Below are 27927 nucleotides of genomic sequence, written 5' to 3'. Positions count from 1 at the left end.
TCGTTACAACGACTTGCGCTGGAGGGCGCTGTAGGATAGGGAATAGTTTAATTTACTATCCAACTCCTTCCCTACTATCCACGGGGACTGGAGTTGGAATAGTAAATTAAACTATTCACTATCCAGCGCCCCCCAACGCAAGTCGTTGTAACGACTTGCGTTGTAAAACCTGCGTGGTAACGGTACGCGTTGTAAAAGCACGCGTTGTACCGCCATACATCCGTGCAGGAGAGGGAACTAGCTTTAGCCTGTGAGATCTGCGAGGGAGGAAACTGGGATGGGGGACAGAAAGGGAAAAAAAAACAAAGGAAGCAGGGGGCACCACAGGCTACCGGTGCAGTGAGCAGCACATCCTTTCGAGTGCCTAGATGGATGGGCACAACAAACTGCTTATTGTGTATTTCACAAACGAAAATGGCTGAAGGAAAAAAAACAGGCTCAGACCCATTACGCAATTATTTGGGTAAGGAAAACACAATTGTCTTGAAGCTGTCTTCACCAATAGGTTTATCCTAACAATCAAAACATGGCCCACGCCGATGAGCACAGTTAGCCTGTTGTGATGCTTCCGCGAGTCATGCTGCTGCTAGCTCACAAAACAATTCTCTTAGCCAGTACTAATTACAACATGGTGGAAGGTTTTCCTTCTACCTGCTTCCCCATCATTGCTTTCCATAGCACAGCCTGTTATGTGAGGGAACACCACTCAGTGGACAACAGGAGAGCAAAATACAGACTTTCTTAAAGGCCTCACACAACGTCTACCCTATAAAATACTACACTCAATATGTGGGAGGGACCAAAGCCCCACTCTCAGTAGTGCGTCTTAAAGAATTTTTTAAGGATATCACTTAAGATACAATGACAGATGTACCATTAAGCCAAATCTAAAATGTACAGGTTGAAAACATTTCTAAATCCGATTCTGGACAGTTCTCAACAACATAATTAAGCAATGGTGTGCAAATAACACTGCAGTGCAATTCACAGAAAACATGGACTCTGCAACTACAGGTGTACGACCTTACATGGATGCAGATAACTGGGTATTCTGAATGGAGTAGATCTTGAGCCATCCCCAGGGTGGCAATGGTTAGAAAAGTTTTGTAAAAACAAAGAGACGAGCATTTTTGTGACTATGCACAAATGTTCTTGCCACTGCCTCACTGGAAAACCCACTCCCAGTCCAAACTGCCCGTCATAACCCCTTGAGAGGGCATCAGCGATAGCCGGGTTACTGGGCACAAAAGTACGGGTTAAGCCCCTTTACTCCTGATGTACTGGGGCCTAACCTACTATGGATCATGACCAATCGGACAAGTATCCTTTCACCACTTGACTCTCAGCAATAGCATGGTTCAAGCATTCTAAGGCTCCCCCAGGGAGAGCGTAGATACAGAGGGTAAACAAAGGCTCACAACTCAAAATACACGCAGCAGCGGCAATGAGTCATTGTCTATCATAATACCCACTTTTGAAAAAAAATAAGTATTTTATTTCATAGTTACCAATGCAAAGGTAAATAGACATTCACAAACAATTTCCACAGTCTTCTGAGGTCAGGGCTCTACTGCTTCTTAGGCAGTTCCCTGTGTCCCACTACCTTCTCACTCTAGCAATAGTGATTGCTCCCCATCCACTATATGCAATATTCAGGGTAAGCCCCACTAGTAGTCCGAGTCTCAAGAGTCCCACTCTGACTCAGCCAAAAGTGTTCCAGTGCCACAGCACTTTCTAGAAAGCAAGTTCCCCTAGGGATGACTGGCCCGAAATCAGTCTTACCTGCACCTGCAGGATCAGAGTGCCCAGAGATCCTGAGCGCGCCCCCGCCACAGGCACTAGAGTGGCCGTGGCTGCTTCAGGTGAGTTCAGTGCACATGGTTTTCGAGTTCCTCACAAGCAGTTCTGCAGCCACAGTGACCGGAGGTTCGCCATGGTTCCTCCAAGTTGGGTAAGTTCCTTGGTCTGTCCCACGGCGAGTAGGGGGAAGAAGTGTGAAGGTTCTGACACTGATCCTCTGTCACAGTGCAGGTCTGCAGGGGTCCTCACTGTGGCCTTTCTCTTCTGGTGACAATCCCATTCAGGTAATACTTTTGGCTTAGTCCAGATGGCCCCCTCTGGCATGCAGGGTTACCGTCTTTCTACTGCACATGGGCCCTGACCCATGGGCACAGAAGATTCCTTCATGCAGTCTCCTCCTTGCAAACTGGGTCGCTGATCCATCATTGCACATAGGTGATCACCCGTTGGCCAAGGTGAAGATCATAACTCAGTTCACTGTGGCCCCATCTGGAATAGGGAGTGACCAGTTCCTTACTGCACATAGGTGATGACCCATTCAACACAGCGATGATCACAGCTCTCTTTGCGGCGGGTCTCAACTGGCATATGAGGGTCAATTTCTTTATTCCTACACATGGGTAATGACCCAATCAGTGAAGCAGCAATCGCCTTGCACCTCACCAAGGGAATCCATAAAACAGGATTCCCCACTAGCCCTCTGTTGCAAAGTCATCCTGTGCCCTGGGCAGCCCCCAACTTTTTGCTGACTGGTAGTGGTGGTAACTGACTCTGACTGACCCTGGGCTCTGCCTAACCAGACCCAGGGCCAGTGCTATGCTGAAGACACACGTAGAATTTAGTGAAAGCACCTACATACACTAGGGTACACTATGGATTAGTGTATCCCTGCGAATGGCATGACCTCCCCTATAAGGCCCTAGTACATATAGGGCAGGGGAATTGAAAGTACCTTTAAGTGCCTAGTATAGAATAGGGCAGGTCAGTTTAGAGGCCAGCAGCCTTTTTTTGCACTGGCATGTGTGCACTGCTGAAGCCTCAGGTCAGTTTAAAACCAGCCCTGGGTTGCAAGACTGCTTTTTAAATGCAAATTGTGCCTAAACTCGACTTTGGTGTTTTAGGGCTCTTACAAATGGATAAACTACACTGTTTTGGCATGGTAGGTACCCCCAGGGTCTACCCTAGGTTTCCCAGGGGTGGGGGGGGTCAGGTACTTATAAGGAGAATCCTTATAAAAAAGGTTTTTATATGCCCTCGGGTTAGTGAAATTGCCCACTTCACTACCCACTTTGTAGTAAAGTACTTACCAAATTCGACTTTTGTGCTAGGAGCACTGTGAAAGGAGGATCTGCTTTTGAAACCTAAGAGAATCAAAAGGACCCACGCTGAAGAGTGTGATGTGCATTCACCGGGCCTGTACTCTGAAGATTGCACCTTTTGCACCATCTGAAACTACAACCCTGTGGATCAAACCTGTTTCCAAAGTACTAAATAGTGGAACCCCTGCAAGCTACAGGTTAACAGAGCTCAGCTGGACTATCACCACAAAGAATCCCCAGCCTGGAGTACTACCAATGGATTTGTAAGGTTTTGTCCAAGTGGATTGTGAGAATTGAAGCCTCACACATTCAAGGACCCTCTTGGAGATTCCAGAACCTTGGATTGTGTGTTGGACACTTTGGCACCCGCAAGAAGAACTTCAGGAGGGAGTTCTAACACGATCCAGCCGCTGGAGGGGGCTGCACAAGGCTGGTGCGAGATCCTCCAGAACAATTGTTAAATGTGAATGTGTCCCTGTCAGGGCAACAAAATGACCAAAAGTGTCACTGTTAGTTTCTAAGCACTAGAAAGTGACTCATCTTTAAACATTGATATCTCTGGTTCCCAAACTGTGGATTCTTTTCGTTTTGGTGTCATTTAAGAGATGAAAATATTTCCTAGTTTTATAAATTGGTGATGGATTTTTATGGTGTGTTGTGTCTTAATTATTTACTAAATTGGTGTTTGTAAATGCTTTACATACCTGTCTTTGAAGTTAAGCCTGCCTGCTCACAGCCAAGCTGCCAAGGGTTGAGCATGGGAATAATTTTCTAAGACCTATTCTGAACCCTATATCGTGTCAGTGGTATTATTGCCAGTGGTAAATGTATATCTGCCACTACTAATAATCCACTTTCCAACGACCTCACTCCCCCCAACGCTCTCCGTTTCCTCACAGGGCACACAGGTCTTGTCAAGCAAGAAGGAGCTGTTGCTCTATGCTCCAGGTGGTCTTGGATTCCCTAGGTGATGTACACTCACCCAGCTGGGAGACCCGCAGGCCATTGTCCCCAGTCCTGGTCACAGGCCGAATCCTGCTTCTCCTCCTCACACAATCTGACTGGCTACATGACATTTGACACATTTTTAGGTCTCAAGCTCCCCTTTCTATAGTCCATTTACAGACACCAAATGTGACGTAGAGTCTGAGTCTGTGAAGTTTATGTTGGATGTCTGGTGAACATTTTCAGCTTAGTTTAGCAGAGAATAAATATTTGAAGAGGAGATAGACAATTGATTCATGTAGCCCACTCCAATAAATTCATGTTTTAATATGCCCCGGCTCCTGCCTACCCTGCCACTGTCAAATGGTCGAGTGGCAATGTGGTACCAAAAGCACAACTGTAAACAAAATAGATCCTCATACTGAGTCACTTCGAATTTCCTATTTGGGTGGAAAGGAGAGATTGTTTCAAAAACATAATTTCTGAGAAATTCAGAACTTTCATATGTATTATTACCTAATGTGTGCCAAAAGCTTCATTTTGCTGTTCAAATCTGCCAGAATGTATACATGGAAAATCCTCGAGTTAAAGAATTATCCATGAAAACAAGTGCTAAAAAAACGATTTCCAAGGAAATTACCAGTTACTTAGGCACAATCACAGTTGTGCAGAAAGTGATCATCCCAGTATTGCTGAATCCAGGAGTGAAATTACCACATCGGAAATTCTCACTCGTCTTTAAAACGCAGCCACGGACATTCAGCCATCTTCTTAATAGCCTTCTTTTACTAAGATAGTTAACCCTTTGTAAGGAACCCCCTGAACTGCCGTAAAGAACAGCCGGGTTACTCCAAAATCGGGGCGGCCCTAATTTAAATGCCGAAATTCCTGAAATACAACACGAGATGTAGCTTTCCTAATCCATATCAAAATGTTTATCTTTAATCTGTTTTGAAAAGAGCTAACACTGCGTCAGTGTTTTTTTACAAAAATGCTGAAATCCAACATTTTAAAATACAAATTGTTGTCCAAAGTTCAACTCTTGGGTCAATCCTCTCATCTTTATTTTTCTTTCAGCAACCATGTACTATGAAGCAATATCTTCTGCGTCATAGTTTCAATTAAATCAAGCAATGCGTGTTGTACTTCTTTTCCTGGGTTCATTTTATATGCCATTTTTTAGGCAAAATAATATCAATTGTTTACAGGTGCGTAGCTTCAGGGGGTTATTTTGGGTGTTATCTATTCTGTGATAAATAGTTGGGTGCAGGTGGTTTCAGTCGGGTATGGTGAAGTGTCAGTCGGATTTCTCCAGGACATTTTACACACATAGACAAAGACGCACACACACTCTCCCTCTCTCTGTTTGGAAAGACTTAAAAAATTTTAGTTATTTCACAAACTGATGTGCTTGCTCTCACTTAGCACCCCCACCAATCCTCTTAGTGCCCTGGTTGTCTTGTATTGTATTTTAACATAATGTGCCAGCGTGATTGTTGGGAAATCTGAAGGTCACATGCCACCAATCTTACTGACCATGCCACGCCCCTGTTTGTTGACTAAAAATGTGATTGATTTTTCTGTATTTGAGACTCCTACCAGGCTTCTTAAATAAATACCAAACCACTGAAAATTAAGAACGGTGAAGGGGGCAGACGGCCACTAAACGTGCATGACCTAGCTGTTGTCGACGTATTTCATTAGTGGCACATATTCAATCATTTTATCAATGGTCAATCTATAAAAAAATAAGTGCCGGGGCTCTCGTCAGGATACTGCTTGCAAAGGCCCATTTCTCCTGTTAGCGCTGCCTAAAACAGAAACAACTGCTAACCGTGAAAGTTGGGAGAGGATGTGGCCTAATGGCCAGAGCTGCTGACTTAGGAGCTGGGGAAACAGGTTTGAGTCTCGAAGTCTGCTCAACATTCTCTTATTCTGGGCAAATCACTTAATCTCCCTGTAAATGAAAGTGTCAACTGGTGCTCATGAAAAGTGGTGTGTTCATGATTACGTGCAGAGCACCGGAAAACACCGGCTCAAATTAAACACTGGATTTAACAGAGCAATATGGCATATGAAGCCTCTCGCAACAGATTGTTTGTGCCTGAAAAGTAAGCTATTCATGAAGTGCAAGCCGTCGAATAATGTTCAGTTGACTGCCACGACAAACACAACAGCCTCCTCACAGATTTTATTGCCTTGTTTCATTATGCATCTGAAATAAATTACAGAACGCGCCATGAATGGACTGCATTAATTAAAAGAACAATGGACAGTGGGCCTGCACATCTTGAATGACGCTGCCCCTTAACCATGCGAGAGAGGATTGCAGACTTCCTGCGGACGAGAACCCTGCTCGCTATGGGAGCTTTGATCTTGCAGACCAGGTGTTCCCCCTTCAAAAGAGGCTTCTTTTACAGTTTAATAAAGACTTGGCATGAAAGAAACTCACTTTGTATTGATGTGTAAAACCTATGGGCAAACGCACTGGCTTCACTTCTTTTGTGAAGGATTCCTTGAAATTTTTCTATCGAGTGTGGAAAAAATGGTATGGCGACTGGTATTCAAGACTCGCCCCACATGTTGTCATGCAGAGGTTTGACAGAAAACATAGTTCGGCTATTTTACCACGAAAAGAGAGGAAAACAGATATAGATGTCCCAAACATTTTCAAACACCATACAAATGAATCACAGTTCTGCAAATTGGCATATGTATCAAGTGAATTGTCTAATTTTTTGCTGATTTATGTTGATGATGGTTCCCAATACAACATTGCCTCAGAGTCCAATAAAAAATAGACATGAACTATTACATTTTTTCTCGATTAATGTTGGATGTGGTTAACTGCCTACGAATCCCATAAAAAAAAAACACTCTACCATCCCTGTCTCCTCATGTTCTTATGGCTTTCAGCTGGCCTGAAAGGTCAAAAATACTTTTGAAAGCACATTAGTCTTAGGAGCCTGTAAAACAAAATACATGATTCCAGATATGACCTTCACTGTACACAAATATTCATTTGGCACACGAAATTCAATAATTCTGGGAATTAAGCATTTGAAAAGGTAAATAACATGACCACAGTAAATAACATGACCACAGTAAACTACGCGGACGATACCCAGCTTCTCCTCTCGTGGGAAGGCGAAGATTCCATCTCCCTGCTAGCCTTCCATGACTGTTTACGAGACACGGCAAGCTGGTTGCACCGGAACTCACTCAAGTTCAACTCCGCGAAAACCGAGGTGATGTACTGCCCTGCGAGTCGTATACCCCGCCCTCTGCCCGCTGAGTTTTGGCCCCTGGAGAACTCCAACAACCCTCCACCAGTCACCACAGTTCGTAACCTGGGCGTCATGCTAAACCATCAATTGAGCATGGAAACACAGGTTTCAAGAACAGTCGCCACTTGCTCTGGCCTTATGCGCTCACTGCGCAAAGTTTTGCCTCTACTTCCATCCTCCGCCAGAGCACTAGTAGTCAGGTGTACTATTCTTAGTCGCCTTGACTACTGCAATGCCCTGCTGCTCGAATCTCCTGCGACACTACTGGACAGACTCCAACGAGTCCAGTCGGCAGCAGCCAAATTGGCTCTCGGATGGACCAGGAGATCCTCGGCCACGGCCGCACTGGCCGAGTTGCATTGGCTGCCTTTGAGGCAACGTATTGCCTTCAAGGCCCTCTGCTTGGTCTTCAAAGCACTACATGGAATAGGACCCAGACCTCTTCAACGTCTGTTTACCTGGTATACCCCCACCAGAACACTTAGGTCCAAAACTGCCTGCCTTGTGAGAGTGCCCAGATGTAAGAAGGCCAGGATGGGAGGTAGATCATTTAGAGTAGCTGCAGCCAAGCTATGGAACAGCCTACCTGCCGATATTCGCCATATCCCCAATCTCCTCTCTTTCAGGAAACGTATAAAAACATGGCTCTTTCCTCTACCCCTATAAAAGAATCGGCCAGCCTTAGTTTCACCCCCGTCAATAAACCACAAGAGTAGCTACCAGCGCCAGGATACCTGCCAGGTGACAGCCGCGCTTTATAAATATTTTAAATAATAATAAATAATAATAAATATCTGAGCCACTGCTAAAGTAGTGCGACCTGCTAACTGCGACAATTGTCAAAGCAGCAACAAATGCAAAAATAAGAGATTCTCAAAGATTTGTGATGCTAATTTAACACATACCTCTCCGTGTTCCAAGGGGACAAGCCGGGAGTAGTAGGACGTGCAGATCACTTCGTTGTCCTTCTTGTATGTGGGCGAGCCAAGCCTTGGCGTTACATTATATCGAGTTAAGCATTCGGTGTCGCTGATGGCATAATATTGCCATGGGGTGAAGTCAACACCGTCAATGGAGCGCTCCAAAATCCAGTTCCCAGGGCGGGGAGAATTTGCAGCTTTGATGATGACATATGCAACTCGAAAGACCTAACAAGAATGAAAACATCTATAAATTCTAAGAAAAGAACTAAGACATTGGGAATGAGTGTGCACATTGAAACCGATTCATAACAGATAACGTTTGCAAAAACCTTATTCGTTTCAGTACATATGTAACAAAAAGCATTGGCAAAGCCAATAGGTCTCGCCCATGCAAGAGTTATTGGCTTTCTCAATTTGTTTATCAATGTTATACACCAGTGTGGATGCTGTACAGCATGCCTAAAGTTTGTGGTGAAGAAGAGAGTGGCGTGCAGTTGTGTGGTGTAGCATAGTGTGGCATAGAGTATCGTATGGTGGAGTATTGTAGAGTGGAGTGTCGTAGCGTTGTAGAACGTAGTGGCATGGATTAGAGTGGTGTAGAGTGGCCTAGAGTGCAGTAGCATAGAGTGCAGTGGCATAGAGTGCAGTGGAGTAGAGTACAATGGCATAGAAGGGTGCAGATTAGGGTGTCGTAGAGAGCAGTGTTGTAGAGAGCTGTGTCATAGAAAGCAGTTTCACAGAGTGCTGTGCAGTGGTGCAGAGTGGAGTGCTGCACATTGCAGTGCAAAGTTATCAGAGGCAGCGGCATGGAGTGCATTGGTGTAGAGTACAGTAGAGTGGCGTAGAGTAGAGTGGTGTAAAGTAGAGAGCAGTGGTGCAGAGTACAGTGTCACAGAGTGCAGTGGTGTAAAGTAGAGTAGGGTAGAGTGCAGTGGCGTTGTGTAGAGTGACATAGAGTTCAGTGGTGCAGAGTACAATAGAGTGGCATAGACTGCAGTGACGTCGAGTGCAATGGTATAGAGTACAGTGGTGTAAAGTGCAGTGTTGTAGAGTGCTGCAGAGTAGATTATAATGACATACAGTGTGGTGGTGCAGCATAGATTGGCATAGAATGCGCTTGTTTAGAGTAGCATAGAGGGCGGTAACATAGAGAAGAGTGGTGTAGAATAGAGTGATGTAGAGTGCAGTGCATAGAGTGGAGTGGTGCAGCACAGAGTGGAATGTCGCAGAGTGGAGCACAGTGGCGTAGAGTGCAGTGGTATAGAGTGGATCGTTTCAGAGAAGAGGGAAGTGGTGCAGGGTAGGGTGCAGTGGTGCAGGGTAGAGTGAAGTGGCACAGAGTAGAGTGGTGTAGAATGCACTGGTGCAGAAGATTAGAGCAGCACAGAGTGGACTACCATAGAGTGCAGTGGTGTAGAGTGGAGTGGTACAGAGTGCAGTGCATTGGCATAAAGTAGAATGCATGTCCACGTCTCTCTCTCCAATTTCTTGGAAAATAATGACATCCTTCATGACACGCAGTCGGGTTTCCGTGCCAATATGAGTACGGAGACCGTGCTGTTAGAAGTCACCGATGCAATTAGAGAGGTTCTTGATGTGGGTGGTAAGGCTATGCTGGTAATGTTGGACTTGTCGGTGGTCTTTGACACCGTTCCCCATGGCGGTCTCCTTTTAAGACTCAGAGAGATCGGGATACGGGGAGCGGTGTTCAGCTGCCTTAAGTCTTTTCTGGCGGGCCGCCGCCAAACGGTCTGGGCCCCTCCGTTCTCTGCCGATGTGCCACCTTTTGAGGTAGGGGTGCCACAGGGCTCTATCTTGAGCCCTACTCTTTTTAATATCTATATGGCCCCTTTGGCGGCACTGGCAGAGTCGTGTGGTGCCCAGATCGTTTCCTACGCTGATGACACCCAGCTCCTCTTTACTTGTAAAAAGGGTTCTGATTTTGATGGCGTGCGGATCAGAGGCTACCTGAGGGCGGTTTTCGAGTGGTTTGAACAAAATAGCCTCAAATGCAACTCCGACAAATCGGAGGTGCTCTTCTTCTGATGTCCACCCGATCCCAGGTGGCAGTTGTGGTGGCCTCCTGCCATGTTTCCTCTGGCGGCTGCGTCTTCCAAAGCCAAGAATCTGGGAGTGCAGATTGATGAGGGTCTCAGCCTGAAACCGCAGATCCTCGGTCTCGTTGGGAAGTGTTTTGGCATCTTGAAAATGCTCAGAAAATTCCTACCAATGCTTTCCTTCGACCATAGTAAAATTACAGTACAGGCCCTGATAGGCTCTCGTTTGGATTATGCAAACGTGCTCTACCGGGCCTGCCTTAATATCTACTCGCACGTTTGCAGATAGTGCAGAATTCAGCTGCTAGAGCAATCTTTGGCCTCCATCGGAGAAGGAATCGACTGTTGTTTTACTTGCCATCTAGGATTTTCAGGTCAGCTTCTCTAGCCTTGGCATTTGTTCCGCCCATCAGACGTGCCCGGATTGGAGGTCGCTCCTTTCGATACCTGGCACCTCATCTGTGGAACTCCTTGCCAGCTCTCCTGAGAAAGAATGTTAATCTGCTGGCCTTCAGGAAGGAACTGAAGTCCTGGTTGTTTGTCCAATAGTTTTTGCTGTCGTTTTGTCTGCTCCTGATTTCTGCATCGGGTTTTGAAGTGCCGGGACACTCCTTGGAGTAGGCGAGCGCTATATAAAACCGATTTTAACATAACATAGAATGGCGCAGAGTGGAGTGGTTCAGAGCAGAGTGGAGTGGCCTAGACTGGAGTGGTGTAATGTACAGTGGCAAAGGGTGCAGTGGTGCAGAGTGGAGTAGAGTGCGTTGGCATAAAGTAGAGTAGTGCGCAATAGAGTAGAGAACATAGAGTGCAATGGCGTAAATTGGAGTGATGCAGAGTAGAATGCAGTGATGCAGAGTGAAGTGGTGCATAGTGGAGTGGCGAGAGTGAAGTGGTTCAGAGTAGAGTGCAGTGGTATGGAGTGGCACAGAGTAGAGTGGAATGGCATAGAGTGGAGTATGCATGGTGTGGGAGCACACTGCCATTACAAAAAATGCATTTTCAATTGAAATGACCATTACATTTGCCCAGACATACAGTTTTATTGATAAAAGTAAACAGCACAGATACCATAATGTGTGGGCATCTCATCACCCAGAGTATTGATTTGTTTTGATCGTATTAAATTATTTGTTTCTATCACATTTCAGAATTACAAAAAAAATTGCTTTATGTGTGCTTTCCTAATTCTTATACATTCTGAAATGTCTGCACCGTTCATTACGGACATTTAAACTTTGTTGTGTGCTAGAAAAAAAAACTTTCATAGCAAGATTGTCACATAAATACTCTCACTTTGAAGTCATAGAAAGAAAAGTAAACACAAAACTCCCTCGGAAGACAGAGCCTGACATGTGACCTCTGTCTTTTAATGCACAGCAAATGACACAAGATAAGAACAAGATATAAAGACGTGTATACAGAAAGGGAGCACTTGGAAGAATACAGTAAATAAGGAATGATCTTCGCGAGGTACCATCTCAAGCTGAACAGCCTAAAACAAATAAAGCAAGCAAACAGAAAGCAAGCAATTGTGAGTTACTAACCACAAAGCCAATGGTAAGCAATGGGAGGAATGCATAACCAGGGAAGCTTTCCAAATACCACACGATGGCTTTAGCAATCAAGACAGCTGTGCTGTCGGGTAGGCTTTGACCTAAAAATAATCACATTTGACGTGGGCAAATGTCTGGGTGTAATTGTTGCTCGTTTATGAAAATACAAGTCACATTCTCCACCCAAAATCCACTACAAGTGGCTTACGGTGAGTGAATACATCAGTAGTCCTTATGTGTAAACCACTGAATCTTGACATAGCTTGATGCCAACAAATGCTGTTTTGTCAACTTGTAATTAGTTATACCATGAAATAAGACCCCCAAAACCTTTTTTCAGACAAACCACAATTACAATGTTGCAGAGATTAGCAAAGGTACCCCATAATGATCTCTTCTGTTACATGGTTAAAGTGGCTTCAAAATGTGTTCCTCTTGTCCTTTGCTTTTTGAGATTAAAAAAGAGCAGGAAGGGGCATAATACATGGCACAGTTAAATTCTTCTAAGAGTTTTACAATATGGCCTTCTGCAGTAGTGACATCAATAATGTCTCCGATGACGTCATATGTATCATCATCCATGGTGTAATTACCGATCATATGTGTGGTGTCATAGCAATAGATTGATATGGGGTTAACATTTAACTGCCCTTGTATACCCCTTCGTTTGAGGGTTTTCAGCAATTCACTGCATTAAAGAGTTTACAATGAAACCTGGACATCATCAGATTTCCCTCTCAATCATTTAGTCGACAATCAACTGACAGACCCACTAAACAACCCTAAAGAACCACAAACATCAACTGTCTTTTGAGACTCCCTGGCAAAGTTTTCTTTCACACATTAAAACGGCATGCTTAACAACACCCCAAAGGCATTACATTACATACTTCACGCATTGTTTTCCTCTCACATCACATTAATTACATTTCTAATTAATATCCATCATTTTCCTCAGTAGGCGGGTTTAAGATTTCAATGTTTTTTACTTTATGATAATCTTCCTTCTAGCCTTCTGATGATGATGGAGGGGACAATGGTAACTCGATTTGTGTTAGAAACCAGAGGGATTATATATTTCTTGGATACCAAAAACTCTCTCCATCTCATTCATGCGTACAGCAAGGTTAACATAATTGGCTATTTTTGTGCCTGTCATACATATCTTTTTGATGTGGTCTAGCATTCGATCATTTTGGCAAATTCCTATGTCATATGTTGACAAATAATTTTCTCACAGGGAAAGCTTCAAGGCTTATGTGAATTAATTTTATGTATATGTAGATCTGCATTAGAGGCAGCTGTCTGGCCGTTCTCATGTAATCAAAGAAATCAATGAATACAAAATACATTTGTATATACATACATGGGCCAGCCATATAACCCTGCCAGAATTTTAAGAGAGAAAATAGCAAGTATATAATGAGATATGATGATTTTGGTGTTGTAAGCAGCAAAATCCATATGATATGTCCCATTTTGAGGGCAAAACTTGTAATGGGTGACAATTTTCACACCCATTTTATTCAGTACACATCAGTGTCTTTTTAATGCCCACTATAATTATCACATTAAAAACCAGGCCACTTATAAGGAAGATTCAGAAAAGGGGGTGGTGATGAACAGAGTGCCTGAATTAAGCAGACCACTCTTACCCAGTCCAAAGATCAGGGCTTGATCCATCACCGTTTTTTAGCTCACTGCACCATCCCAGCTCAGAACTTGGCTATATGCAAATTAGTCTGTTCCTGTCCCAGTGCATGATGGGAACAGGGCAAACCAAACTACCAAGCCAATTCTTATACTGGGAAGGAAACAAGCTACCGGGGACCGGTTTCTGGCATTTCAGCCTCGTCGGCCCGGCTTGCTTGAATCCTGATGGTGCAATGAGCAAGGGACTCACATCTGAGTATACCCTTCCACGCTTATGGTGGACAAAATGATTCAGAAAAGGGGGTGGTGATGAACAGAGTGCCTGAATTAAGCAGACCACTCTTACCCAGTCCAAAGATCAGGGCTTGATCCATCACCGTTTTTTAGCTCACTGCACCATCCCAGCTCAGAACTTGGCTATATGCAAATTAGTCTGTTCCTGTCCCAGTGAATGATGGGAACAGGGCAAACCAAACTACCAAGCCAATTCTTATACTGGGAAGGAAACAAGCTACCGGGGACCGGTTTCTGGCATTTCAGCCTCGTCGGCCCGGCTTGCTTGAATCCTGATGGTGCAATGAGCAAGGGACTCACATCTGAGTATACCCTTCCACGCTTATGGTGGACAAAATGATTCAGAAAAGGGGGTGGTGATGAACAGAGTGCCTGAATTAAGCAGACCACTCTTACCCAGTCCAAAGATCAGGGCTTGATCCATCACCCTTTTTTAGCTCACTGCACCATCCCAGCTCAGAACTTGGCTATATGCAAATTAGTCTGTTCCTGTCCCAGTGCATGATGGGAACAGGGCAAACCAAACTACCAAGCCAATTCTTATACTGGGAAGGAAACAAGCTACCGGGGACCGGTTTCTGGCATTTCAGCCTCGTCGGCCCGGCTTGCTTGAATCCTGATGGTGCAATGAGCAAGGGACTCACATCTGAGTATACCCTTCCACGCTTATGGTGGAAAAAATGATTCAGAAAAGGGGGTGGTGATGAACAGAGTGCCTGAATTAAGCAGACCACTCTTACCCAGTCCAAAGATCAGGGCTTGATCCATCACCGTTTTTTAGCTCACTGCACAATCCCAGCTCAGAACTTGGCTATATGCAAATTAGTCTGTTCCTGTCCCAGTGCATGATGGGAACAGGGCAAACCAAACTACCAAGCCAATTCTTACACTGGGAAGGAAACAAGCTTCCGGGGACCGGTTTCTGGCATTTCAGCCTCGTCGGCCCGGCTTGCTTGAATCCTGATGGTGCAATGAGCAAGTTACTCACATCCGAGTATACCCTTCCACGCTTATGGTGGACAAAATATTTAACAACAAGAGGTGGTGATGGACAGAGTTTCTGAATTAAGCAGAATACTCTCACCCAGTCAAGAGATCAGGGCTAGATCCAACACCGTTTTTTAGCTCACTGCACCATCCCAGTTCAGAACCTGGCTATATGCAAATTAGTCTGTTCCTGTCCCAGTGCATGATGGGAACAGGGCAAACCAAACTACCAAGCCAATTCTTACACTGGGAAGGAAACAAGCTTCCGGGGACCGGTTTCTGGCATTTCAGCCGTCGTCGGCCCGGCTTGCTTGAATCCTGATGGTGCAATGAGCAAGGGACTCACATCTGAGTATACCCTTCCACGCTTAGGGTGGACAAAATATTTAACAACAAGAGGTGGTGATGGACAGAGTTTCTGAATTAAGCAGAATACTCTCACCCAGTCAAGAGATCAGGGCTAGATCCAACACCGTTTTTTAGCTCACTGCACCATCCCAGTTCAGAACCTGGCTATATGCAAATTAGTCTGTTCCTGTCCCAGTGCATGATGGGAACAGGGCAAACCAAACTACCAAGCCAATTCTTACACTGGGAAGGAAACAAGCTTCCGGGGACCGGTTTCTGGCATTTCAGCCGTCGTCGGCCCGGCTTGCTTGAATCCTGATGGTGCAATGAGCAAGGGACTCACATCTGAGTATACCCTTCCACGCTTAGGGTGGACAAAATATTTAATAACAAGAGGTGGTGATGGACAGAGTTTCTGAAGTAAACAGCAAAATCCATATGATATGTCCCATTTTGAGGGCAAAACTTGTAATGGGTGACAATTTTCACACCCATTTTATTCAGTACACATCAGTGTCTTTTTAATGCCCACTATAATTATCACATTAAAAACCAGGCCACTTATAAGGAAGGTCAAAGTGGGTGTTTGGGTCAGCCTTCTTCATACATTGGTTTGTTCAACTATGATTCACATTTTACTTCCTCCAACCACAGCATTCAGAGTGTGGCAATGTGTCAGCCCACCTCAGCCAATACTGTGCCAGTATTTTGCCTGATCACATGTGCACTTCTACCTAAAAATGAGTTTACTTCGGTGCCAGGACGGTTGGGCTATGACTGTACTTTACAAATGATTTAGTCATCCTAGTGTGTTTAAACGCTGTCTTCAGCTTAAAGTAACTAAAAGCTAAAAGTGTTTTCTCGTTGCTCCAAAACGAATCATATTTTCTTGTGAAGTGTTACTTAAACCAAACAAAAAAGGGTTTCTATCCCAGTTCTAAGTAAGCCGGCCTGTTGGGAAGCTTTCTTACTTTTCTATTGAAATTATATAAAATGAATAATTTATTTTGAAATTTACTTTTTTTGCAAGCATATGGTCACCTCATTTAGGTAGCAGCATGTTTTAATGTTTCGTTTTTTTCTTCTTTTTCTTTTTGTAGCATACATTTACGATTATAATACAGCAATACATCACACCAGGTTGCCAAGACCCCATCTGTTGGCTTTGCCAGTGCTGGTTAGTGAACTATTACCACTCATGATGAACAACTGCCACCCAGTTAGAATCCAAGACTAACCCTCTACACCAGGCTTCTACTTGGCAGCTACTGGACAATGTGGGTTTATAACAGTACACTCTATGTTCTTTCTATCAATTCTCAACTTAAATGATTTGGACAGAACTTTCCTACTCAGACTAGAGCACGGCAAAGATGTTCAATGGATTCATATGTGCACATTTCCGTCGGACACACTGCTTGAGCCAACCTAATCCCCAGGAAACACTCCCAAGGTTTAAGAAGGGGACACTTTTTGAGACTCGTAAGGAGCATGTATGTGGCAGTAAGAGCAAACACATCCAATAATAGCAATTACATAGCTCAGAAAAGGGGAAATCCATAGCTCCTGAGAATTAATCTCACAGATTGTATTAAACTATGTGAGGGAGTAATTTCATGCTTCTTCTGCATTCAATTGAATAACTCACTGTGGCAATTTTATGACACGCCTTGGCAGTAGCATGACAGGTGGACATACTCATGGCTTGTGTGAGAACACATGTCACATGGAGGAAATGTTGTACTTTCCCCCAGGTAGTGTACTACCTAGTAGTTGTTATATGGAAAATGTTCCATATTACCACCATATTAAAGTGCCACCTGCCGTGCTGGTAAGATATCATTAGGGCACCCAAATTCCATCTGCCAAACTTTCACTCTAAGACACTAACACCCTGTATCATCCTATCAAATCTGAACAACTCACATTCACTTACGGTCACTCAGAAAACACTCATGCAGCCATCGGTCACTCGGAACAAACACATTCCGCCATTCATAGATTTATCCATCTCAAATATTTCGTGGAAATGAAACATGGCCCTTAAATCTCAAATCAGCTCCGTATGGAAGCCTTAGCTTAAGTACCAGCATGTAAAGTTAGTGGTGGTGGGCCCTAGGCCCGCATGTTAGGAGCAGCAAATGACGGACGCAGACACCAGATGAGGGTAGTGGGAATGGCCACGAGCACGTGCGCTCGGCCCCATTTATTGGCAGCGTCATGTGACACCATGACGTCTGTGGTGGGTGGGTGTAAAGTAAGTTACATCACACTCTGGAACACTAGACTGTGTTCAGGCTAGGACACTACATCCCTCCCTTTTTTTAATCACAAAGACCCACATACGGAAACCAATCTGTGGGAAAACAAACTATATCAGGATGCAGTAAAGTGTTCAACTTCCGCTGAGTCCTTTTATCCACCGCTGCTTGGAATCACAGACGATGTACAAATCTGCTGCGGGGAACGTCAGTTCACAGTGGCACCGGTTTGGGGGTGCTCGATGGAACCAGTCTATTGACGACTCTGCGACAAGATTGTCCTCACAGTCCTTCTTTTGCTCACTTCCATGGCGACGGGTGCAGTTAGAGTTCTTGTGGTTCGCCGGGGAATGATGCACGATTTCCGGTCTTGGCCTTAGCTTTATTTGTAGTCTGTGTCCTACTTGGCAAAAGGCAGATCCGTTGCAAGGCATCCCTCTCACTAGGATGACCCCTCTCGTCGGTGTTCCCCTGCCACGGGATATCCTTGAGGTCCTCTTCTCGGATTCGCGCTGGGCTGGATGTGTCCACATCAGTTGTTCCTGCGCCGCCGTCAGTGGGGGTATGGAAGAGACGATGTGTCTCACCTCAGATTCCGCAGCCTCATCCCAAGGTAGCTGTTGGTTTCTGTCTTTGCTTGCGATGTCTTCGCCCTCCCCGGACCTTTCGGATGGGCGTCGGAGGACCGTCTCTCGTCACGGGGACTGCGTCCCGGAGGCCTCTGCCCCTGAGTCACCACGGCTGGCATGTGTCCAGTGTCCGTGTGACCCCAAAGGTGGATGTCACTAACGGTCTCGCTTGCTCCTCTCCGCAGATCCTGGGTGTGCGGAAACATCGTCTGTCAGCTGGTCTTCTTTGCCACTGGTGTTCTTCCGGCCTCGTGTTCCTCGCATCGTTGTCTTGGCACTTGTCACCTACTTCTCTTCGGGAGTGAGTGGTCTTCGTCTTCCTGCACTCCTCTCTGTCTTTCCTTAGTTGTTTCCCTGTGAGGACGTTGCTTCGCACCGACTTCTCCTTCTACTCTTAATTGTGGCAACAGGCCACATGGATATGCTTCCTTCTTTTTCACGGTGGCAAACGTGCCACTCAGATCTATCCTTTTCTTCCTTCCTTTTCACGGTGGCAAACGTGCCACTCAGATCTCTCCTTTTCTTCCTTCCTTTTCACGGTGGCAAACGTGCCACTCAGATCTCTCCTTTTCTTCCTTCCTTTTCGCAGTGGCAGACGTGCCACTCAGATCTCTTCTTTTCTTCCTTCCTTTTCGCAGTGGCAGACGTGCCACTCAGATCTCTTCTTTTCTTCCTTCTGCATCGCGACATCACTTGGACCGATCTTGTGTCTTCTCTTCTGACCTGGGTCCTCCATGCAGTGCGCGCACCCTGCATGTGTACCCCTGGTCTTGTCCCCGTCGGGGACACTTTCTCCTTCTTCCTCAGCAGCCAGAGTTGGTGTCGCGAACCTTCTTTTCTTGATGCTTTCTTTTCTTGATGGTTGTTGGTGACGTTCGGGGGTCCATGTTTGTAGACTTGTTCATGGTTGAACGTCCTGGACCGGTTGGTGGTCCACTTCTGCCGATGCCTGGCAGGTTGCTTTCGGTCGTCCTGTCGGACTTTGCGCTACAACAGTTCCTGGGGGACCCGTTGTGGGTCAGCACTTGATGGGCGATCATTCTGGGGATCGGCTCCTGGGAGGCGCCATGGATCTGTCGCGGGTCGGCACTTGATGGGCGATCGTTCGCGAAGATTGTTCTGCGCGATGGCGCTGCATGCATTCTTCTTTCTGCTTGCGGTGGCTGTGCGTCGCCACGTGGCGCGTTGTTTGCGCACTTACTGTTCAGGGTTCTGGGACGCCTGTTGCGTGACGTTGGGTACTTGCTGCTTTGGCTGTCGTCAGGTACTTGATGCTTTGGACCGTTAGCGGGAGTAGGTGATGCTGCGGTGAGCGCCTGTGGCCACAAGGCGTCGCTGCTCTCTCCGTTCTTTGATCGCGGCAGTCGTTTCCCTGGACGTTCTTCTAGTGCTTGGCAGTCGTTTCCTCCATACGTCAGTGCTTGGATGCTTTGTGAGGCATTGGTGCCTTTTCCCACGTCGCGTTGGAAGTGGCAGTCGCCAACTCCTTGCTGGTGTGTGTGGGTGTCACTGGCGCTGTTGCGCAGTTACTTGCTGCGTGAGTTTTCTTGCGTTGTGCAATGCTTGTTTTGGTTCTTGTGGATGTAGGTGCACTTTTGCATTTGGCCACTGGGTGGCAGTGTTGCTGGATTTGGTAGCAGACTGTCTTGTGGGTCTTGTCTTCCCTGAGGTGCACTCTACTGTTTCACTCATTGCCCAGGGGGCTGGGGCTGCTGCTGGGAACTCGTTTCCAACTGTCCTCCCGGTGAGTCCTCTTCCTTTTTCACTTTTGGGGGCAGAACGGCACAGGCGCCTCACAGTTGGTTGATTGCTGCAGAGGGGCACATGTTCAGGTTCTTGCCGGGTGCACCGGCATCACTTTTAGAGATGTGGCACATAGGAGTGTCTGTGCGTGGCAGCCAGTGTCCCTGGGCACAGTTATGGTTTCTTTCAGCAGTGCTGGGCGCTTATAGACGTTTTCATTACCTGGCAGGTGGGGGCATATTTGTGTCAGCGCCCGCGGCGTTCAGCTCCACTTTTCGCTTGCAGCCCACCCCCGCAGCTCCTCATTGCACACGCTGCGCGGGGCGGGGAAAAGTCGACATTGCCCTCGGAGCTTACTGGCTCTGTTCCAAAGCTGTCCTGCTGCACTCCGGGGGCTTGGGAGAGGGGCTGATGATTGCGGCAGTGTGGTGTGTCACTGTGCGGGTGAACGCCCGCTTGTGGGGCATTGGGGTGTAGATGCTTCCCTCAGGTGAGGGGGGGGGGAAGCGCGTCGCTCCTCTCACTGTGTCTTCGGGCGGGGACGCTTGAGGCAGGCCGCGGGTAGGCTCCGCCGGCTCTGCTTATTTACCAGCTGCTGCAGGCTCCACTTTCCGGTCTCCCGCCGCAGCAGCTTTTCCTCCCACACGCTGCGCGGCGGAGACTCGCCATGTACCTCGCAGGCCGCGGGTAGGCTCCGCTGGCTCTGCAGTGTCTTTCCTCGCGGGGGGTGCCGTCGGCAGGCCGCGGGTGGGCTCCGTTGGCGCTGCAGAGTCTTCCTTCGCCGGGGGCTACCGGCGGGCCGCGGGTGGGCTCCGCTGGCCCGGGTGACGTGGCGAGGGGGGTCGGGAGGCGGTTAGCTACTCCGCTCCCTCCCCCTCGTAGTCGTTGGTGATTGCGGGTCCGGCCGCACTTATTTTCACCGCGGTCTTCAGTCTCTGTGCCCCTGCCGCTTCCAAGCACACACGCGGCGGGGGCGGGGGACGACTCGGGCAGGCCGCGGGTAGGCTCCGCTGGTCCTGCTTATTCAGCGGCACAGTTCATGGCGGGCACTTCGCCCGTGGGGCTCACCTTCGGCCGGCGGGCCAGATGCTTGGTTGCGGTCGTGGCGGGTAGGCTCCGCTCGGCCGGTGCACCTCTCCGGTGGGGGTCTTCAGCCTCGCGGCCGTCGCAGGTGGGCTCTGGGCGGTCCGCTGTTGCTTGGTGGCACTCGGTGGTGGCGGTCGACGCGGGTGGGCTCCGGTCGGCTTGCTGTGTGGCGCCGACGTGCCTACCGGCTTCTCGGCGCGCTGCGCCTCGCCACAGGGGATGCCCTCTAGGCGGGCAGCTCTCTTCCCCTTTTTCTACTTGATCAGCCGAGGGTAGTGGCACGCATGGGCTGTACTACCGGCCTCGTCGCCATTGTAAAGTTAGTGGTGGTGGGCCCTAGGCCCGCATGTTAGGAGCAGCAAATGACGGACGCAGACACCAGATGAGGGTAGTGGGAATGGCCACGAGCACGTGCGCTCGGCCCCATTTATTGGCAGCGTCATGTGACACCATGACGTCTGTGGTGGGTGGGTGTAAAGTAAGTTACATCACACTCTGGAACACTAGACTGTGTTCAGGCTAGGACACTACACAGCAGAATTCTGTGAACCTCGCTTACTGCCACCACTACGGCCCATTTGACCACCTGCACTGCTGGCTCGCACAACTTGCACATTCATTGCTACTATTAACAAACATTATCCACGCCTAGGAAGGCCTCACATATCCTTATCTATTTTCTTTCCGAGTTCAGAGTTCATGGCATGCAGTCGCACTTTCAAAATGGCGTGTGAACTGTCCAATATTGGTCTTAAACTAATGTATGTGGATAAAAAAAGCAATCGTTCGATTAACTTACTTCAGAATTCAGCTATACATGTAACTGGGAACTAAAAAGTTTGCTAAAATAATTGAACTTACCTCAATTGTGTAGGAAAGGTAAATAACGCAGTTCCTATTGCACCCGGGGGAGGGGGTCAATGCTAAATCAGTTCCCCGTCCTCCCCCCTTCAGCGATGAATATTTTACCGTGTGTTAGCCACAGTCTGCTAAATCGCTTCATTGCTCGTTACGCAGCTGACTGCACAGCAAGTGAACCAAGCGCTTTTTGATTACACTGACATTTTTCAATGGCTCGGCGTTTACTACTGTCTCGCCACGCATGCCGCTGATACAGCCGAGGGCAAATCCGGTTTGAACAAGTAAAGAGAAGAATGTCTCATCCTTCCCCGTGTGCACGCAGGCAGCGTGGACTGTGGGAAAAGATGGAGCGTTCCACAGGAGATTTGCACCAGAAAGCTGTCACTTGGGACCCATATACTAAGCATTTTGAGAATCCTACATTCAAGTTAGGCGCGCTAAATTTACACTGTGGCTCCATTACATTTAAGGGGCAAATTGCATTTTGGGTGGAAACATTTTATATTTGCACCTGATAAAGAATTCCCAATTTGGGTGGTTTCTGCCCATGCGCTATTTGCGTACCATTTGCCTATGGGCAAATTGAGTAACCTGGATCATTTTAACAAGGTACAACATGACAAGAATCTTGTTGCAAACAACACAAATTTTTGATTTGGACACCCTGAAACGCATTCTAGGTTGAACAAATCAGAATTTTGCAACTTTGCATCTTGGAATGCATGGCCAATTCTGTTCTGCTTCAGCCCCTTTCCAGCTGACATTGTTTTTTTTTTTTAATTAGGCCCTTAGGACCTGATTTAAAGTTCAGTTGACAGGATATAATGCCCTTGTAATAAGGCACACAGAGCTATCCATCCCGTTTGTGACGGAGTACCCATCTGCCAAATTCTAAATCGGTCACATCATATTATTCTTAATTAATGAGCTCAGAAACATTTTCGATTCAACAGCTACTTACCTTGTCAATCTACACTTACCTATTCATAGTTACCATGACAATTTAGAGGTAGACGATATTCAACAGCCAATGTTCTTGTAGGTTGATATTAAAAACTAGCTAGTACGTGATAGAACGCAGTTTACTCGTTATATGTAAAGCACACTAATGAAGCCTGCTACAGTCTTTGCTACAGAAAAATATTAAATAAAATTAAAACTGAATGTGTATATAAGCAGCACATACAAAGCCTGCCGTTGTATGATGTTACAAAGCATACTTTTACAACGCATGCCTTTCCAACGCATTTTTCACATCGCAACATCCTTTACAACGCATTGCATTATATCGCATGACACATCGCATTTTAAGAAACTACCTTTACAACGCATTCCATTACATCGCATACTACCTTTACAACGCATACCGTTACATTGCATTTATGGTAAGTATTGGATAGTATGGGGTAAAAATTACTATTGTAACTCCAGGGAGTGCAACAGTAGGCTAAGTGTTGGATAGTATAGGGGTTAAAATTAGTAATCTAACTCCAGGGGGTGCAACAGTAGGGTAAGTGTTGGATAGTGTAGGGGTAAAATGTACTATTCTATCTCCAGGGGGTGCAACAGTAGGGTAAGTGTTGGATAGTATAAGGGTACTAAGCGTTGTAATGGTATGTGTTGTAATGTAATGCATTGTAATGACTGCGTTGTAATGACATGCGTTGTAATGGTATGCGTTGTAGTGACATGCGATGTAATGGTTGCGTTGTAATGACATGCGATGTAAAGGATGTTGCGATGTAATGACTACGTTGTAATGGTAGTGCGATGTAAAAATTGTGTTGTAAAGGTTGTTTCCCAAGCCTGCATACCTTGTCACATTATAAACTCTACTGAAAATAAGGACAACTCTGTTATTCACCCAACAGTGAACAATTTGCTTGTTTTGACAATCTACTGTCTATAAAGGTTCCAAGTATATGTCCCATCTATCACAGCCCAAAAATCCTGTGTCAACCACACCCCACACTCACACTCAGTGCTGTTATATGTTTCAGCATCTCATGAAAGAGGTGCTCTCTGTAAAGTGCTCCCCTGCTCTCTGGAGCTAGACCGCCACTATAATAAATACCTAAAATCTTGTAACATATTCCACCAACATGAGGGTGGGTAGGAGGGCAGATGCCTGCCACCCACGCAGGGGCCAATGCCTTTGCCCCAAGAGGTCAAATGGTTGGGCATTTCCCGATGCATAAGCAAGCAGCCCCACAATGGACCTGCTAATGCATGTCAGCTGTAGAAACAGCCCACTGGATTGAGTATTCACTAATGAATCTACATTACAATATTTAGGCTGCATTACAGAGCGTCCCAGATGTACGTTCTAATCAGCTGAGAAACATGTAAATCCTTTCAATGTAAGCTAGCAAATTATTTTTGCAATCTCTGCTATTTTACTTTCAAAGTCGCCCTCCCAAGATCTTAGACCGAGGAGTAGCCCCAGGAATCCCCTGTCAACTGCACAGCATCCTTCAGCATCCTGTATCACTTGCCTCAGAACCACGCCATTGGAACTGGACTTTAGATTGCTTTGGTGACATGGTAACTGGTCTACAAATCCTTAAATGCCCTTTGACCTACTCCCTGCCAGAGCTGGTCACCCTAAGCAGGCCGGAGTACCCAAACACAACCTTATAACAGTTTTACAAAGTTTTTACAAACTGTGGTAGATGTCAATACTTGTTTACAATTTTAATGAAAAGCAGTGATTTAAGTTTTACTTAAAAATCTATATCTCCCAATCCCTCTGGTGGATTTTGTTCATTTTGGTGTCTAAGAATTCAAATCTATTTTTATAAATTGGTGTTGGATTTCTTTCATGTTGTGTGACTTTCTTATTCAGTTGTTTTGGTACTTCTAAATGCGTTTTACTTGTTCCTCTGTTTAAGCCTGACTGCTCAAAGCCATAGCTACTCAGGGTTCAGCTGATGGTTTTATAAACGAGTTTGGCTACACCTAAGATGGTATTGTGAGTGCATTACACAGTGAGGTAGCACAACCACACCATATAATACACCACTTTATCTTACATAATGATAATACAAATAATAATAATAATAATAACAATGATGATTAAAAATAACAACAATAATACTATTAATAAAACATTATCCGCTTTGACGTGGCTGGAATTCCCCCGCCGTGCGGGCAAATTCTACGCATGCGCGGAATGTATGGCCCCCGACAGTCCTCCGCACACACCCACCGTGACATCGGATGGCCGGGGACCTTCCGATGCATGGACGAGGTTATAAACATGGCATGGTATAAATAAATGTACAATAAATTCATTAGCTAAATGGACTAACATAATTAAAAAGTGAAGAAAACGTACAGAACCAAATAAAATATTTCATAAATATCCTTTTTTAGTTAAAGGTTTTAAGGCCAGAGGACATTCAGAAACATCAAAATATTTCTTGGGTGAACAGGAGATTTTTTTATAGGATCGAGATCTTGGCAAGGCAACATTTAGACCATGGCAGTTATCCACCATTCTGCCGGGTCAGGGGAGGCCATGGCCTCGGCTCCCATGGCAGAGGCCAGCCCGCCACATTTAGAATTCCACTTCTCTGGCAACGATCTAAAGACTTCAGATCAACTGCTAGTGAGGCGGTTACTCTGAAGATTGGAGAGTTTGCTAATCATGGGCCTTGTTTGTTGTGCCCTCTCTAAAAAATCAAATCCCAAAGCAGGACTTTCTCCTCAAAATCAGGAAATCAATTGCATAGATGCACAGGGTGTTTTCTCCTGACTTGGGAGAAAACTAGCGATCTCCCTGTCTGGGATTACTGTGACTCCCATTTCACATGTCATGCCCAGGTAAGCAGACATAGTGCAAGTCACACCACCCTATATACCTCTATATACGGCAGGACAATGCGGATGGTTGGGTCAAGGGTTTCCCATAGCAGAGTAGCTGAGGTTCCACGATAATAAACTCAGTGGGTCTGGCCCTGTGGGGAAATAAGGTGTATTATATGGTGTGGTAGTGCAACCTCACAGTGTAATACAATTACCAACCCCTCTAGGACCCATGGGTTTTGTTTGTCAAACATTTAGCTCACCCTTAGGTAGCTGTGGCTCTGGCCAGAAACAAAGGAAAGTTGAAGAAATTGACAAGACACCAAAGAAGTCTGACAATAACTTATAAAAATTATATTTTAATGCATTTTTAGGCACCACAATGAAAAAAACCTATAGGAATGTTCCAGTGATATAGAATTTAAAACTCATAGTAAATTAAGATATTTCACCCAACCGTGAACAAGCATTCGCAAATCCAATTAATTTGACCCAAAAACATTTTCATTAAAACATTTGTGCTAGGTGTAATGCGGTCACTTGGAGTCACTTTAGGCAACCAACTCCTATAGGGAGCCAGTCAGGGGGAGCAGCAAGGTGTTCAGAAACAGTTACCTCAGCAGGTGAAGCAGTCTTTAATCAGTTACATCAAACACACAAAAGGGGATGGGAAGCTGCTTGCAAACAATCTAACCACTGGCAATCATTCTCCAACCCATCATTCTTTTGCTCACCATGCCACCTCAGTTTGGATCCAGCCATATGCAAATCAGTCTCTACCCTATCCCTCATGGGAACAGTCCAGACCGAACGGCCAAGCCATGTCCTCCCTGAACCGGAATACAAGCAACTCAGGGCCGGTTTCGCCCTAGTTAGGGGCTCATCAGCCAGGTACAACTTGGTTTCAATGACACAGTGACACAGTGAGCATGAGACCCATGTATGGGCATACACATGCCACTTAGGGCAGGACATGAAACACACAACAGGAGAGCTGCTTGCAAATAGTCTAAACAATGGCTCGGGAAATCGCTCTAAACCATCCTTTTTTTGTTTTGCTCACCATGCCACCTCAGTTTGGACCCAGCCATATGCAAATCAATCTTGACCCTGTTGAGGGCACTGTTATCATTTGCAGGGCTTTCCTATGGGAGTAGTCCTGATGCAAGGGATGAACGATACAGACAATGCTAAAAGGGTGTTGTGGATGCGATGCAGTTGATAGGGGTTTCCTGTGGCTACTCCTTGGTCCACAAAGGGGTGAGGTAGTACTGGTCAACATCCATCAAAGTCCTCTCAGTGCTGGTAGAAGTCCAGTCACATGGTATCACTGTAATAGTCAAAGCCTTCCCTGTGCCATAAGTCAGCTTCTGGGTGGCCAAGCTGCACTGAGTCGACTCTCCAAGGCTCAGTGAACGCGGATGCAACTTTGAGCGTTGGTACCTGGTCTCTGGTGCTATATGGCGGCAGTTGGTAGCATATTGAAAGATTATGGGCAACCAACTTGCCCCATCAGACTTCTCAGGTGTTCTGTCCTTATGCTGTGAAAGGGAGGCTTACTCACTGACCCTTGGGGTATCTTGGCTTTGGCTGGGCTCTGGAGATAACTTCTCCTAAAGCAGGACCATCCCTCGCCTTTGCTAGCCACCAGGTTCATTAGGTGCAGTCCACGCCAGTGCAACCTTTCTTTGCAGGTTCTGCGTTGTAGCAGGGCAATCCTTCCTGGGTCCTTTTTCCATTCCAGTTGAGATCATAGTTTGTGGCTGGTAGGGGTGCCCTACTTATTCTCAGTAAATGTTCTCAGGGCAGGATGCGATGGGCTGCTAATGGGCTGCCAAGTTCCCTCCCACCTGATAACCTTTTCCTATGAACTGCAGCATCTGGGCATCCCAGGGTTTATCATTCTACTCACTTCCAATATGGCAGAACATCTCTTCCTGTATGTGGACCATCAAAGCCCAACCCAGAAGTGTGGCTACCAAGAGGGCTATAGCCCCTAGAAAACTGGTTTAGCAACTGTTTTCCCCTCGCCTGTTCCTAGTGGCAGCTTATCTGCCTAAACAATGGACTAGCCCCACTCCCAAGTGTTGCCCATTTGCCCTTCAAATGCCCTTCAGCTTTAAAGCTCACCTTTTGGGCAAACACCTGTGCGGCTTCCTGCCTGGGGAGGTGACAACTCCTCCAGAGGAAGCCCTCTACTGTTAACTTTCCTGGGAGTTATTAGCACATCTCCACAGGAGGGCAGAAAGTAGTCTGCACCAAAGACCCATATACAACAGTAAACAGGCACTGGAATCCTTGGGCAACTAAAGTGTCAATTTCTAAAGTTGAACTTTGCCCACCAGGGAAGTTAAATTTGATTAAAAACATT

At 46.1% G+C, this 27927-nt stretch overlaps 1 protein-coding gene across 1 annotated transcript in view; it reads right to left on the bottom strand.

Annotated features, from left to right (window-relative positions):
• Positions 1–27927, bottom strand: part of LAMA1 (laminin subunit alpha 1) — a 549300-nt gene that overhangs the window by 371998 nt on the left and 149375 nt on the right. The window contains exon 4 of the mRNA XM_078687536.1: positions 8257–8499. Within this exon, the coding sequence (XP_078543662.1) occupies positions 8257–8499 (243 nt within the window). The remainder of the gene's footprint in view (positions 1–8256; positions 8500–27927) is intronic.

The sequence above is a fragment of the Lissotriton helveticus genome, chromosome 4_1 (assembly GCF_964261635.1).
Source record: "Lissotriton helveticus chromosome 4_1, aLisHel1.1, whole genome shotgun sequence".
NCBI classification, from domain to species: domain Eukaryota; kingdom Metazoa; phylum Chordata; class Amphibia; order Caudata; family Salamandridae; genus Lissotriton; species Lissotriton helveticus.
Note: the sequence above shows the minus strand (reverse complement) of the source record. Positions and strands in the feature narration are given on the sequence as shown.